The sequence below is a fragment of the Heterocephalus glaber genome, unplaced genomic scaffold (assembly GCF_053883595.1).
Source record: "Heterocephalus glaber isolate CG9 unplaced genomic scaffold, H.glaber_assembly_v1.0 deba00000594, whole genome shotgun sequence".
NCBI lineage: Eukaryota > Metazoa > Chordata > Mammalia > Rodentia > Bathyergidae > Heterocephalus > Heterocephalus glaber.
In genome coordinates this window covers 10,185,770-10,202,788 of record NW_028258151.1, presented here as the reverse complement: position 1 = coordinate 10,202,788, position 17,019 = coordinate 10,185,770, and the positions used below count along the sequence as shown (strand labels likewise).

The 17,019-nt window shown below is 36.9% G+C and overlaps 1 protein-coding gene across 11 annotated transcripts in view; it reads left to right on the top strand.

Annotated features, from left to right (window-relative positions):
* The window catches only part of Prim2 (DNA primase subunit 2), a 397,094-nt gene that overhangs the window by 301,238 nt on the left and 78,837 nt on the right, over window positions 1-17,019 (top strand). For 9 of the 11 annotated variants that reach the window (XM_087204938.1, XM_087204937.1, XM_087204940.1 and 6 more), the window contains one exon: window positions 249-434. The exons of the other annotated variants lie outside the window; for them this stretch is intronic. In XM_087204938.1, the coding sequence (XP_087061064.1) occupies window positions 249-434 (186 nt within the window). The remainder of the gene's footprint in view (window positions 1-248; window positions 435-17,019) is intronic. 11 annotated transcript variants of the gene reach the window in all.

Below are 17,019 nucleotides of genomic sequence, written 5' to 3'. Positions count from 1 at the left end.
GCTGTACATAAGATAATCTTTATTTAGAGAGTTACCAAATTATTCACAGTAAATTAAAAATATACTGAGATTTTAATGGTGGGAAATAAGAATTATAGTGAGATTAGTAGGGACAGACCAGAATGAACAGATTGTCTCAAATCTGAAAAATTATAATCCAGTACTTAAAGTTAAATACAGAGTTTGCCCTTCCAAAAAAATGTATATATGAGGAAAAGAAAAACTTGTATAAGCTGTTTCTCTCGTAGCTTTCGACAACGTCCTTCCCACCCTGCATGCGCCAGCTGCACAAGGCCTTGCGGGAAAACCACCACCTCCGACATGGAGGCCGCATGCAGTATGGGCTCTTCCTGAAGGGCATCGGCCTAACCCTGGAGCAGGCTCTGGAGTTCTGGAAGCGAGAATTTGTCAGGGGAAAGATGGATCCAGACAAGGTAATTCTGGAAAATTGGAACGCTAACTGAAATTTTAATTTGGTCTGGAAACTAAAAGCTCTGTTTGTTTGTATTAGAGCTATTAGTAGTACAGAATGGTGAGGTTCATTTTAGGAAGTTGGTATGAGCATTTAACATATCTCAATCATATTCAATCCCATTTACCCTGTCTCTCTTTTTTTTTTCCCATCTCCTCCTGCACCACCTACTCCCAAAAGTCTAAAAGGTCTGTTTTTTTAGTATACTTCTTGGAAATTCTAAAAGATAAATGTGTCTACAAGGTAGTTGAGGTAAAAAGAAACTCATATAGTAGTATGTGCTAACCAAAGGCCCACAAAAGCTAACTTCTCCTTTGATGGTGTGTACTGTCAGTAAGAATTGCTTTCTGAGTTGTTTCTGTAGGACTGCACGTGTGCGTCTGTACATACATAATGTTTTGAAGACACTGTCTTCACCTTCACTTTTGAAGATACTGTGAACAATAAGGTAAAAGTACTTTAAAATAGTTTATTATGTTATACAGAATCTTTCTTAGAGCACTGTTAGAGATCAGTCAGTGTAAAACTGAGCAACTGCTTTAAAATCTATCCCTGGTACTCAGATTTTTCATTCCTGCTTCAGGTTTCTTTTTAGTCATGCTAACTAATATTTTATTTTTGAAATATGGTTTCTTGCCCCTTTTATACTACACTGTACTCTGATATAAATGTTTTATTTCTTGGCTTGCTTCTTAATATAAAAGGTTAATTATGGAACAAAGAATATTTATAAAGTAAATTTTGTAACAAACACACTATTATGTCATGTATTTGTTTGCTAGAGTTGCTGTAACAAAACACCAAAGTCTGGGTAGCTTATACAATAGAAATCTGGAAACTCAAGATAAAGGTGCTTGCGAGTTTAGTTTCTCCTAAGGGCTTTCTCCTTGGCTCACAGATTGCTGTCTCGACACAGTCTTGTCTGCATCTGTGCATCCCTGGAGACCCTAAGTCCAAAGGCCTGACAACCAGGAGGAGGAGGCTCCATTTCAAGTGCTGTCAGCCTCAAGATTGAGGGAGCATTGAGCTTTCCCTTCCAGGCAGTCAGCAGGTGGAGGCTCCCTCTTATAGGAGGTCCAGCCCTTTTGTTCTGTTCAGACCTCCCACCAGCCGACTGGATGAGGCCACCCTCACCAGAGAGTGCTGTCTGCTTTACTACCACCACAACTCAGGTGTTCATTCCACCCAGAAACGTGCTTACAGGCACAGCCAGCGTAACAGTGTAATATTTGGCCAGATGTCTGGGTGCTTCACAGCCTGTCAGGTTGACACATGAAGTTGCAGTAGGCAAATATTTATAAGTTGGGGAAAAAGGCAGTGGTTCTGGAGTAGAAAGAGAAAGAAGTTGAGCTAGCATTTCAGCTTGGTTTGTACTGTAAACTAAGAGGAAAGAAGAGGGAAGGGAAAATCAGTGTCACTGGCAAACATTGGCACCGCCATAAGGTCCGGGTCTCTGTGGCTTGGACGCCTGTTTGCTAACCTGCCTTTTTTCTGTATATCTGGGATGGCCTATGTATCAGTGTGTTCAATATTACAGGTTTTAAAACATGTAAATTTTTCTTATGGGATTTTTATTTTGCATTATACGTGTTGTGCAAAATTTATATATTATAATCAGTAATTTTTAGCTTTATAGATACATAGTCTGTATTTCCATTAGCTTATTGATTATAACAAATATATTATTTTGTTTTTGCTTTTTTTTTGGTACCAGGGATTGAACTTGGGTCCTTGAGCTTGCGCAGCAGGCAGCAAAACCACTGAGCTAAATCCCCGGCCCCAAATATATTATTTTGACTAAAAGATTATTAAGTTACATTTATGAATTACTGTGGCTTTTTGCTATTCTGTTGTTGTATAGACTATAAATAAATGATCAAGTTTTTCTCAATTACATTGTAAATTTTTACAGTGAAATATAAACTAAGGGATACTAAATGATAATATTCTCTTCAATTTAATAGCTTTACCTATTTGTCAAGTAACATATTCAATTAAAAATAGTCTAAAGAGGCATAGAAAATTGTTGGCTTAAAGTACTATTTATAGAGTATTTTGTATTGGAAGATGAATATTAGACATTTTTATAGTACTCTGAAAGACTTAGGTGAAAAAGAAAGTAGTGCTGAGATAAGGTGAGAGATTTATTAGGGTGGTTCATTCTAGAGAAGATCAATCAGGATTTGAAAAAATGAATGGCATTAATTAGTAGAGTACTAAGAATAAGAATACACCATGAGCAAGAAATGATGGCAAAGTAGACAAAACATTTTTTCACTCTTCCATTGTTTCTTTCTCTTTTATAATTCTTCTGTTCATTCAGTCAGGTATTTTGTTAGCTGGTTTGGGGATTGCTTTGTATTTGGTTGCTGTCATTTAAAAAACAAAAGATAAATAAAAGGGAACAGGGAGATAGATCTCATATAAATGGGAAGGGGGACCAAGACACTGAAGGTAGAGGAGGGAGGGAGGGGACAGGACTTGAAAAGATGTAAACTGTGTCATGTACATGTACCAGTTCGCCACAATGAATGTAATCATTATATGCCACAAACATGAACTAAAATAATAATAATAACCAGATGATGAAGAAAATGGGGGAGGGAGAGCTAGAGCCAGAGGGAGGGCGGAAGGTGGAAAGGGGAAGGAATAAAAGGATCAAGATGTGTTAAGTACAGGACCCTCTCCTAGATCAGGCACGTTCAGGGTGGCATGGTTACAGATGCTTCCACTCCTTAAGATGAGCATGAGCATCATGTAAGTGAGCATGTACAAATAAAATAAACTTAAAAACAATTAAATCTCTCACATACTGAATGTAACCATGGGCCAGTTATTCCACTGGAAAAAAAACCTTCCAGACTTTTCTTTTCAATTTACTTTCTCTGTATAGTTGAATACCATTTTTTAAAATGTGTATTTTACTAGAGGATAAGGGATCTTAGTACTAAAACACCAACCATGTATAAGGCAATATTCTGTTAACAACCCATGTTATAGCAAACCAATTGCTATCTCAGTCCAAAAATACTGGGTTTATAATGTAAGGTTTTCATTCTTAGGCTTAATTGTGTTTAGTGTGAATATTTATAATATATTAAAAGTTTTAAAGTAAAGCCCTTTCAGCTCACCCTTGTCAGTGCTGATTGGAAACATTTGAAAGTTGCACTGGGATTCTCAGGATTTTTGAACAGTTCTATAAGAGATATTTGAAATTTTGAATATTTTATTCCTTAAGTAAGGTATTTCTAAGATTCCTGAAATAAACATACATATGCTTTATGCAAATAAAATGTATTTTATTAATCATAATCACATTTTATGCATCTTTTGTTAGTTGTAATTATAATTTACATATCAGTCTACCTGAGAAAAAGCTTCATCCTGTATATGAGATTAAATTAACAAAATCTTTATTCAAAGCATGAAAAAACATAATACTAAGGTATTTTCTCACTTAAACTTGGATGTTAAATCACTTCAGCCTCGAGAATTAAATTGAAGTAGATAATTCGTCTAATAAACTCAAAGCAATGTGTCCTCTCAATCATATTTTATACAGTATTATTACTCTGAATTGCCTTAACCTGACTCTCTTGGATATTAAGCACAACATAGATCATGCACATTTTATCTGGCTGGAATTCCTGTCCCTGATGATAGCATATTTAAGGTCTACTCTATGCTGTTGTAATTGGGACAAGGAACATTTAGCACTGTTTAAAAAGCTTATCTTTTGCCTCAGAATCTGGTTTGCATCATGACTCCAATCAGGCTATCAAAGGATTAAATGTTTGGCTTCTGTGGTGTGAGTATAGGAAGCATATTTATTGCCATGATTTTTTAAAGATGAGTGGATCTCAGTGTCGCCATCATTTGGAAGTTTGTTATAAGTGCAGATTCTCTGAATCAAGTGCTGGGAACAGGGCCCACGACTTCCATGCTTCCATGGGAAATTAATGTGCACTAAAGGTTGAGAGCCACTGTTTTAAATATTACTCTTCTAGAAATCTAAATTGGTCAATGCTTTATCCAACAGATAGGCATTGAAATTCTTCAGTCTTGATTTGTTCTTCTGCCTGCTTCTGTTGGCAGTTTGATCATAATGTACGATCACTCATCATTAACCCACGCATACATTTGAACTCCTGTTACATGCCAGATACCAGTAAACACTAACAGGATGTGTGCAGCAGAGATCTTCAGCTCACATACTGGCAGTGCTTTTACAGTGTACTCCAGTATTGATCCTGTGAACCTTTGAGGAAGCTAGGGTGGGCTTTTAACAGTGAGCAGCTTCTTGCTTTTTAAGTATCATTTTATTTGTGCTCAGCGATATGCAAAAGGTTGGAAAGAACTGATCTAGAGCACAAGCTTGATGTCAGGCTAAGTTCAGATTTAGATCCACCGAATACAAACTCCATAAAGTTAGGCAGGTTAGCTGATATTATTGTCAGGTACAGAATGTGCACAGTACCTCTATATAAAAATACAGACAGTGGTGAGGAATAGATTCTGACCAATAATGCTAGCTATTCTTATTCTCGGTATTCATAACTAAAGAGAGTTAGCCTGGAATGGAATAATGAGTGAAGTTTCCAAAAGTAGAAATAACTTTGTGCTGGCTTATTAGGCGGTTTCATATGAGCTAGAATGGAGAAAGTTCAAGGCAAAGAAGGGACTGAGGGACTGAATTTCAGCAGAGATCGTTTCTGTAGGAGATGTCCAAGAGATGTAATGTAGTGGAATGGGTTCCGGCTGTCTTCTTGGGACACATGAATTCCACCGTACAGGTGGCAGGAAAGGAGATTGAGATTGAGGAGCTGGGTTCCAGCCTCCCTTAGCAAGTGTAATTATATCATCATCTACTTTTTCCCCATCATCTACTTTTACATGTTGGAGTTCTGTGCAAGATTTCATTCTGAAGGACAGTTTTGCTGCTTAAAAATGTTCCCCAAATACTGTTCTAGTTCATTTGTAGTGCAAGATTTAAGCAAGTAATAGATGAGTAGGGAGGAGAAAGAGAAATGCTAGTTCCAAATTTCAGAGTTTTAAATGAACTTTGTCTTTTGGCCAGGAAAAACTTTTAGTGAACTTTAAACTGGGAGAGGATTATGTTTTTAGAAGATTAATAGGGAACTCGTGTGCAGAACTTAAGTGAGAAGAGACTAGGAAGGTAGTAAATAGTTGACTAGGTTAGTCTTGTAATAGTGATGAGAACAAAGTAGAAAGAGTGGACTCAAGAAGTGTTTGGAAGAGTCAGGTGTGGTGGTGCATACCCCGTAATCCCAGCACGTGGGAGGCTGAGGCAGAAGGATTGCAAGTTTGTGCCCTGCCTTATTAAGTTTGTGGGCAACTTAGTGAGACCCTGTCTCAACATAAAGAATAAGTTGGGGCCGGGAATTTAGCTCAGTGGTGCCGCCGCCTGCCTTGCAAGTGCATGGTCCTGAGTTCAATCCCTGGTACCAAAAGGTCTGGGATGTAGCTCAATGCAAAGACTCAATCTTCAGTACTAGGAAAAGCCAGAGAGGAGACGGGGGTTGGTTTTGAGAAACAATTTGTGGAACAACATAAAGAAAGCATTAATACCTCAGGTGGTCCTCCTAAGTAACAAAAGTTAGAGGCTCCATTAGCATAGGTAATGGGCAGGGAGCTGAATTGTCTGGATCAGTGGAGGTAAAATGGATCTTGAATTTGGTGTAAATTTGAAATTTAATGAGTAGACATTTTTGTTGTTGATTATTGGCTGGTTTTCTCCCTTAATTCTATAATTATTTACTAAGTATATACACAATATGAAAACATGGAGATGTAGATTTGAGAATCATTCAAAAAAATGAGAGAAAAAGTTTTGGAAGGTAAGTAAGCTGGTGGATAGAAAGTATACACAGATATTTAGAGCAGAATGAACTTTGAGAAATGCCCAATGTTTGGAGCACACATGCAGGAGCCAGAAGTGAAAACAGAATTATTAGATAAATTGAATAGAAGAGAGAAAACCACAGTCTGAGTTCCTGGGCACTAAGGAGAATCTCAAAAGTAACAGTAATGTTGTGTTTTCAGAACTGAGGAAGGCATAGATACTGTTTTTAGGAAGTCATTTCTAAGAATAGGACAGAACAGGAGCTAGATTTACTGACCACATAAGGAAATGGGAACAATGGCAGTAGCATATTTGTTCCAAGAGTCTGAGAAATCAGGAAACAGGTAGAAAATATTAGCCATAGAGGTGGCCATGCCAAGCAAAGATTGTTCTCGTTCTGGGGTGAACAAAAGCAGTGAAACTCAAGGGAATGGAATATGGGTTGGAGATCACTGAGGAAGCAGGGCCTGAGGAGATGAAAGGTAACCACACACTTGTAAGTGACTGCTACTGCGTGTGGTTCTCCCTGCTCTTTGATCCTCCCTGAGTATGGAGACTGCCTCTCTTTCCTGCCATCTCACGCCAGCACACGACAGTGCCTGACAGGTCCTAGATGCTCAGTAAAATTTGAGTGAACAAATTGCAGAAGGTGACCAGTGAATAACCTTGTTTATCTGACGCATGAAGGATGGATGAGACATGAGAATGTGGTGAGGTAGTGTTTCAGGAAGAAAGAAATCTGGAAAATTGTGCTCTGTGTGTCTTTCTAATAAAGTACAGTAGAAGGTAGATGGAGGGGATCAGTTAAAGGATTTGGTGCAGTGAAGCTTACGGAAAGTTAAAGTATTAAATGATACTTTCTAGAAGTATGCCAGGAAGTTAACTAATGATAAATAAAAAAGATGCTAAATGATAGCAGGGTTACCAGGCACTATAATTCATAATATAGTTAATAGATAGACATTACTATTTAAGTCTGGTTTACTATTGAGAAAACAGGACTAGGGCATACATTTGTAGTCGATTAAGTCGGCACTATTTGGGTTTCTCTGGCAACTTGCTAGAGTGCATAAGGTAGGAGTTGGCAAAGCAGGCATACTGCTTTATACTATTCCTGCTTCTTATTTAATCTAGTCCCACAACACCATAAGACATTAGCCTTCCTCATGGAGAATTTCACGTGTTTTCCACAGGCAGGAACATGGCAGATGATTCAACCTGGAGCTTTCTGATTTAGGGACTTTGGGACACTACTTTTTTGCCCTTCTTGCTTCCTTATCCCTTGCAAAGCTTTGCCTCAACACATGTGAGTTAAGCATTATATTTCTGTAGTTCATGTTTGAACTTCAAAGAACTAGAGTCAAGATGATTTCTGAAAAGCATCCTATATGAAGCATTCTCTGTCTCTTAGTGTTATCTCTTACAGTTATTACTGAATTTATGGAGCCTCTAGGAATAGTTAAAAAAAAATCTGTCTTTATTAATGGGCCTGTTCTGACAAGTCAACACTTAAACATGATTTTAACAGAACTTTATTATGATTATTATCTTCTACAGTTTCATGTATTTTAATTAATAACTTATTGATTGTGCCTTGAGGCCTTTTACACAAAGGATCCAATTTGAATAATGCTGTAGTCAAGCCATTTAGTCTCTGTTTACAACAGTGTTATGTTTTATTCCAACTAATAACTCCTCTCTATGGATAGCATGGCATGTATTGTTCATTGTTTTAAAGCTGAGTTTTGTTAAACTTTGATTTTCAATTGAGGTCATTCTTAAAGCAGTATGTGATCTTTTTGAAGACAAATGTAATCTACCTATATAATATGTACAGATTTATTACCTATAGGAAAGGAGGAAGTTGAACTTACTGATGTGGGAGAGGAGTCTTAATATCAGGAGGCAACTAATTAGAATTAATTTCAATACTCTGGGGATGAACTAGATTTAGTTTAAGCTACTGTTGGTAAAAGCTAAAGAATCCTCCCACGAGGATGTTTATCCCATAAGGCCCAGCCCCAGTGTTAATCCTTTTCTAATACCTCTGCCAGTGGCTCTTCCCCCTTAGCATCCCTTTCATCTCAACTAGGTTTGCAGTGTCTAAGCAGCAGGAACTATGTTTTGGAATTTGTATATGGTCCCCATCTACTTTGTTGTGTTGGACAGAACACTCTGTACCTAGTCTTTCTTCAGTATTATTCCTCAGTTGAAAGTGACCTAAGTAAGTCAAGTCATTAGTTTTCTTTCTTCAGAATTCCAAAATGTGCTATTTTGTTTTTTTCTTTTTCTTTTTGGGTCTTCCTATTGTAATAGAGACATACTTTTTATTTTAAAAGTATAGAAGATTAAGAATGTGTTGTTTTTTCAGGGAACTTTCCTAGCCAGATAATTTACTCATATGACTATTATCTATAGAGTTGCTTATCCTTAGAGCAAGGAGACCATGAATGCCATACTGATTGCTTGGTATTATTTTTTTCTTCATAAGATAAACCCATGTTCTAGAAGAACACATTTTCTTTATCCCTTGTAGGGTTTATCTACAGTGAAGGAAAGAGCATCAGTAAAAAAGGGATATATTTCAGGTTATTGATAGAGGCAAATGGGATGAAAAAAGTTACTCTTCTTAGAAACAGTTGAACATGTTAAAGGCCTTTAGAAAACAGGTTGATTCAGAGTAAACTTGTGGTCCTCTGGCATGGTTCAGCCATTTGGAGTAACTTTTAGAGAGGGGAATGCTAACATTTATTGAGTTCTACTGTATACCTGGTACTTTATTTAAGTATTCTTATTTAAGTATCAGAAACTCATCATGGGAAAGTGGGTATTGTTATTTGAATTTTGCCAGGGAACATCCTGAAAATCAATGAATTTGTAGTAAAAAGAAGCTCCAGGATTCTCATGATCTTTCTGACTATTGGATAGGCCATACTACATGCAGTAGATAGGCTTGATGGTTTTGTCTTCTTCATTTAGAAAGATTGAAAATAAAACAATACTGAAACAAATAAATGATGCTGGGCTTATCCAAATTAGTTATTTTACTTGAGGTCTGACTTTTGCTAAGGTAGACAAAGAAGAAAAAGTCCATGATCCTCATTTTTAGAAGGTAATATAATTTTGTAAGACTAGAAGAGCTTACCTCTCCCTCTCTCCCTCTTACCTTCTTGTTCTCTCTGCTAATATTTTAGGGATTGTGACTTAAAAAAAAATGTAGGCACAAGGTAAGACTTCAGACCTCAGGAACCATAGTTCATACTAGATTGATGTAACTTCTATTTTATTATAATATGGTTTTTAAATTACCCTCAAGGATATATTTTGTCAGATTTAAATTCAAGTAACATTTATGGGATATTTGGAAATCTTTCACATAACTTAATGAATGTACATTAATGTCCCTGGTAAGGTAACTCAGTTCTTAATTTCTCATGTAATGTGAGATAGAAAGTGGTAAGTACAGCTTAAGGTGGGCTAAGAGTGAAATAGTACATTCCCCCCAGGGGACTTGGAGGGCTTCAGGGAGAAATTGATGTTTGAACTGAACCCTGAAAAGTAGTAGGATTTGGACACATGGAATTGGGACATAAGATTATTTTATGATCCATGAAGTGTACCATAAACTCTAAATCTCTTTTAAACTGTGGTTTGGCCTAAAACATAGAACCATTTATTACTCAAGTAGATAACTTTTATATTGACCCTTTGTGAAGCTGTGAGGATGCTATTAAATCTAGTGAACATATTCCTGCTGAATGCTGAGAAATTACAGGTTGATTTCATTGCTGTCTGGTGATCTTACTACAAAGAGAGAGAGAGAGATTAAAAAATCAAAATGAGTGATTGTTTGACACGTGTTTGGATTTCCTCTAAGTGTCCACTTTCCAAAGAAAGTTGTGTGAGAGTGCTGTGCCAAGATCTACCCAGAATTCTCTTTTCTGTTAAATGCCAGAATGCTAACTTTTGGTAGTCATTGAAAAATACAGTTGGACTTTATGTTTGTCTTACATTTTTGAGTACTAGAATTTTTGGCAACATTTGACTCCACAGAAGTCATCATTGCAGAAATCTCTTGGATCACCTTCCAGCACTGTGTCATCCTCTGTCACCTTTGACGGCGTTGACTGCAGTTTTACTTAGGATATCCTCCCTACAATAATTTGTACCTTTCTCAGAATTACGTCTAAGGACCTGCTCAATTCAGGGTTCCCTCTGGTTGATTTCACAATAGCCATCTTTCTTCCTTTGTAGCAAAGATAAATTTACTTGCTGATTTAAAAAATGAAGAACTGCTTCAGAAGAGTCCATGGGATATTTGATGTGGTACATCCTAGCCAACAGAGATGTCTTAGATGTTCAACATTCCTAAGGCAGTGTTATGTTGTTCTTGGATAGTTTTGTGTTCCAGGGTACAGGTTAGTGCTTTATTTTATATCTATTTTATATTTTAGATACAATATAAATAGATCTATTTATTTTATTTATGTATGGTCTTTCTAGGTCATACAAACACAGTACTGTTTACGAGGTATCCCACATTTAAAGTTTACAGAACTGAGCTCCTAGTCTACCATCCTGCCCCAAAGCAACTCCTTCTCCAGTCTTCCCTATTCAGAAAATGGCAATTCCACTGTTTCAGTTGGCTTGGATCAAAAGCTTTCATGTGTGTAGTCTTTGACAACTTTTTCTTACAGTACCTGTACTGTCAGCAAATTATTTCATCTTAATCTGAGGTATTCACTGCTAGCTATAGTTGGGAAATGAGTGTCCCCAAAGGCTGCGTGATTGGTCCCCAGGTGGCGCTGTTGGGCTGTGGTGGAAGCAGGAAGAGGTAGGACCTTGCAGGAGGTCTTCAGCTCATTGGTGGCCTGCCTTAAGAGGGGGAGTGGAAACCTTTTCCCTTCCTCTTTTGCCTCCAGGGTGCCATGCTTTGCTCCACCAGGACTGCTTCCTTACCTCAGGCTCAGAAGCAGTGGGGCCAGTTGGTCATGGACTGAACTTCCAAAACTGTAAGCTGAAATAATCTTTTCTCCTTACAAACTGATTATGTCAGGTATGTGTACAGTAATGGAAAGCTGACTGACACCATCACGTCTTGCCATCAGTGGCCACAGAGCTGGCCCACACACTACTAGTCCCTCTTATCTGGGTCTTTACAGTAGCTTCCTCATTGGTCTTCTGGCTTCTGCTTTGGAGGATTTGGTGACTGCCATTAGAAGCAGAGGGTATCAAGGGCATTGTTTGGGATAATATGTCCGGTAAAAGGAGATTTAAAATTCCTTCAATCGCTAGGGTAGAATCTTTTATAATACTCCCTAGTTTTATGACCCAAAAATTGAAGTGATCATTTTTCCCGTATATATTCAGTTGACTATAACATAAGAGCTTTTCAGTAGTGCCCCTATGAATATCTGATTTTTAATAGCCTCTTGATGGACAGTTGCCCTGTATATTCTAAATATATTGCTAATCTTAATGAGAATATAATGAAGTGCACTTATTACTGAAAGTATAGTGAACATAATTTCATCTTCTTTTTAATGATTTAAAATGAACTTCAGGATTTGGAACTGCTTCAGGCTGATCATTAGGAGCATCAATTATCATTGTATAGTAAAGGAAGTGTTGGTTAGTAGAGATTTCCAGTTGAGTTAGTATCAAAAAAAGCAGCCTTCTCTCTTTAAAATTAAAAATAATTTTTTAAGTCTTTCTAGTTGTTTTCCTCTCTGAAATTTGGGGCATAAGATCACTCACTGATATTATGATGATATATTCTGTTTTGGACATGCACTAGCAATGGTGGTTGACTGTATTTAGCACTTAAAAATTCAGTCATTGTATTTTGTTGGCAAGCATTATTTTTGACTCATATAGGTCTTAACTTTTTAATTTATATTTATTTCCCAACCATGTAGACATGAAGCCCTTTCTGGTTTAGTGTCAGAGTAAAAGATAATAATGAGAATGTCTTTGGGACATAATTATGTAGATTCAAAGGAGTGATATAGTTTTAATTATGCCCTTTAGCTAGTGTACTTGCATATTAAACTCATTCATGTCTCTGTGTATTTCCTTTTGAAACTGTGTTCTTCTCAGGCCTTAAATTACTAATCAGCTCATGGGTGTACCCGAAGGTTGTGTAAGTGAAGTTGAAGGCCGTCAAAGAATATATTTAAACTATTAATCCAAAACACACAGAAGTTTATGGTTGGGAGAAGCAGCCTCTGGGTTTACAGTGTTCTTTGCTGGGTTCATATGAAGGGAATTCCAGCCTTGTATGTGTACATGTGTTTCCTACCTCCTACCCTCTCCAAATAACAGCCACTCCCTAGCTGTAATGTATTGAAACTGGCAATATGTGAGCTAGTTTATTAAATTCAGGGCATTTGAAATAAAGTAATGATAACATGAAATTATAATTTTTTCTTTTTTGTGTGTTGCTTTTTTTCTTCCTCTTTGTCTTCCTCCTCCTCTTTCTTTCCTTCTTTTTTCCTTCTGTCTTCTCCCTTCTTTTTTCTTCCTCTTCTTTTTGTCTTACTTTCATTATAGACTTTGAGATTAGCACAAAAACAAGAAAAAAATCCACCTTGAAGCTGTAAACTGGTTTAATCATGTTAGAAAAAAATGAGGCTACCAAATCCTACTTCATAGTTGGTTTTGTTTTTATTTGTAAGAAGATAAACTAGGGAAATCCTTGATAAATTTAAAAAAGAAAGGCTCTGAAAATCTTTAGAGGCTCACTTTGCTCTCAAAGAAAAAGCCATTTCTTAAAGGGCCAGATAGTAATTATTTTGGGGTTCGTGGACCATGTGGTAAGCCTCCAAAGACAGCAGCTAACCGGTGGATATGGCCCTGTTCCCCACAAAGCGGGAGCTGTCTTCATTTGGCCTGTGTGCCTGCTGTAGTTTGCTGATTCCTAATTTAGAGCATAGATTCCTTTTGATTTTTTCTTTTCTTTTTTGGGGGGGGGTGTGTACCAGGAATCGAACTCAGGACCTTGTGCTTATGACACAGGTGCCAGAATCACTGAGCTAAATCCCTGGCCCTTGTTTTTTTCTTTCTCATTTTTAAACCGACATTCAACTACCAGATATATGCTTTAGCAACTTTTTATGCTTTTTTAAAAAAATTAACTTTATTGGTACATTTTAGGTATACATTACAATCATATTCATCATCATTGGGAATTTGTACCCTTACATGATATATCTTAGTTCTTGTTTTTTCTTTTTATGCTTTTTATTATATTTTATTTTTAAAAAATTCTTTTATTGGGCCATTTTAGGTATACAATACGTTTAAATTTATCATTGGGTGCTTGTACCTGTACGTGATGTATCTTGGTTCTTATTTTTTTCCCCATTACCTGTGTGCCCTTCACCCCCTCTGCCCTTCCCTATTTACACAGATTTCGTTTCCATTTTTTTCTTTTCTCATAATTTTTCCTTTCCCCTTCCCCTCCCACCACCTCTACACCTTTGGATCTTTTCCTGTTTCAAATTATCAATTATTCATTTTAATCCTTATTTACACTTTCAGTTTCTCACACTAGAGAAACTATTCGGTATTTACACATGTGTGTCCTAATTCTTTCACTTAAGAGTATGGCCTCAATATGCATCCATTTAGCTATAAATGTCTCTAGTTTCTCATGCTTTATGGCTGAGTAGTACTCCATTTTATTAAAAAACCACATTTTCTTTATCCAGTTTCCAGTTGATGGGCACTTGGGCTGTTTCCAAGCTTTAGCTATTATGAAATGTGCTGCTATGAACATGGGTGCAGATATATCACTGTGGTACGATTCTTTTAATTCTTTGGGGAAGATACCCAGCAGGGGAATAGCTGGGTCAAATGGGACCTCTAGTCCTAGTTCTTTGAGGTATCTCCATACTGATTTCCACAGTGGTTGCACCAGCCTGCACTCCCACCAACAATGGAGAAGGGTTCCTTTCTCCCCACACCCCCATCAGCATTTGTTATTGGTTGATTTCTTGATAACAGCCATTCTTTCTGGGGTGAGGTGGAATCTCAGTGTTGTTTTCATTTGCATCTCTCGAATGACCAGAGATGTTGAACATTTTTTCATATGTTTATTTGCTAGTTTTACTTCTTTGTCTGAGAAATGTCTGTTCATTTCAGGTGCCCATTTTTGAATTGGGTCCTTGAATTTGGGGGGTCTGTTTTTTTTCAGTTCTTTATATATTCTACATAGTAGTCCTTTGTCTAAGGTACAGCTGCTAAAAATTTTTTCCCAGATTGTAGGTTGTCTCTTAGCTCTTTTTGTGGTTTCTCTTGCAGCGCAGAAGCTTTTTAATAATAAGATGAGATCCCAGTTGTTGATTCTTTGTGCTAGTTCCTGTGCTACTGAGGTTTTGTTCATGAAGTCTTTTCCTATGCCATTGTCTTTAAGAGTTCTACCTAACTTATCTTCCAGCAAGTTTAGTGTTTCTGTATTAATATTTAGGTCTTAAATCCACTTCGATCTTAGTTTAGTGCATAGTGATAGGTATGGTTCTAGTTTTAATCTTTGGCAGGTTGAAATCCAGTTTTACCAACACCATTTATTAAATAGGCTATCTTTCCTCCAGTGAGGGTGGTTGGCTCCTTTGTCAAAGATGAGGTGGCTGAGTATGTCTGGAGTTGTTTCTGCATCTTCTAATCTATTCCACTGATGCTCAGGTCTGTTTCTTTGCCAGTACCATGCTGATTTTATCACAGTAGCTTTGTAGTATAGTTTCAAGTTGGGGATTGTGATACCCCCAGCCATGTCTCTGTTGCTTAGAATTGCTTTAGCTATTCTAGGTCTCTTCTGGTTCCAAATGCATTTTTGGATTGTTTTCTCTAGTTCTATGAGGTATATTGTTGGAATTTCAATCAGCATTGTATTGACTCTATATAGTAGTTTTGGAAGTATGGCCATTTTCACTATATTGGTTCTTCCTACCCAGCAGCAAGGGATGTCTTTCCATTTTCTTATATCCTCCTCAATCTCCTTTTTCAGAGTGCTGTAGTTTTCAGTGTAGAGGTTTTTTGTTTCCTTTGTTAGATTGATTCCTAGATATTTCATTTTTTGGGATGCTATTGTAAAAGGAATTGTTTCCCCAATTTCTCTCTCAGTGAGTCTGCTATTTGTGTACAAGAAGGCTATTGTTTTTTGAGTGTTGACCTTATATGCAGCTACTCTACTGAATCTGTCAATTAAGTCTAGAAGTCTTTTGGCTGAGTTATTTTGGGTCTTCTATATAAAGTATCATATCGTCAGCAAATAATGACAGTTTAGCTTCTTCTTTTCCTATCTTTATTCCTTTTATGTCTTTCTGTTTTCTAATTGCTGTGGCTAATGTTTCCAGAACTATATTGAACAGGAATGGTGATAGTGGGCATCCTTGTCTTGTTCCTGATTTTAGTGTGAAAGTTTTCAGTTTTTGACCATTTAGTATGATGTTGGCTGTTGGTTTTTCATAGATAGCCTTAATCAGGTTGAGATAAAGACCTTCTATTCAAACTTTCTGTAGGGTTTTTATCATGAATGGGTGTTGGATTTTGTCAAATGCCTTTTCTGCATCTATGGAGATGATCATATGGTTTTTGTCCTTGACTCTGTTAATATAGTGTATTACATTTATTGGTTTACAGATGTTGAACCATCCTTGCATCCCTGGGTTAAATCCGCCTTGGTCAGGGTGTATGATCTTCTTGATGACCCTCTGTATTCTGTTTGTCAGTATCTTGTTGAGGATTTTTGCATCTATGTTCATTAGGGAGATTGGTCTGTAGTTCTCTTTTTGGGTTGTGTCTTTCCCTAGTTTTGCAATCAAAGTAACACTTGCTTCCAGGAATGAATTTGGAAGTCTTGCTTCCCTTTCAATTTCCTTGATGAGTTGAAAGAGAAATGGTGATAGCTCTTCTTTAAATGGCTTGTAGAATTCAGCAGTGAAGGCATCAGGACCTGGGCTTTTCTTTGTTGATAAATTTTTTATTACATTTTCAGTTTCACTCATTGTAATTGGGGTGTTTAGAATTTCTATATCTTGATCATTTAACTTTGGCAATTCGTATGTATCTAGGAATCTGTCCATTTCTTCTGTGTTTTCCATTTTATTAGAGTACAAGTTCTCAAAGTAGGTATTGATGATCCTCTGGATTTCTGCTGGGTCTGTTGTGACTTTACCTGTTTTGTTCTTAATTGCATGGATTTGAGCCTTTTCTTTCCTTTTTTTGATAAGGTTGGCTAAAGTTTTATCGATTTTATTTATTCTTTAAAAAAAACCAACTCTTTGATTCATTTTTTGTGTCATTCTCTGAGTCTCCATTGCATTGATTTCTGCTCTGATCTTTATAATTTCCTGTCTTGTATGAGCTTTGGGTGTGTTATGCTCTTCTTTTTCTAGGAGCTTGAGGTTCTGCATTAGGTTATTTATTTGAGTTCTCTCTGTTTTCCTAATATGGGCATTCACTGCTATGAATTTCCCACGTAGAACTTTCATTGTGTCCCATAGAGTCCTATATGTTGTACTGGCATTTTCATTTACTTGTAAAAACTGTCTAATTTCTTCTTTAATTTCCTCTGTGACCCATTGGTTGTTCAGGAGGGTGTTATTCAATTTCCATGTGTTTGTGGGAGTTTTGCGATTTCTTATGTTATTGACCTCCAATTTTATTACACTATGGTCTGATA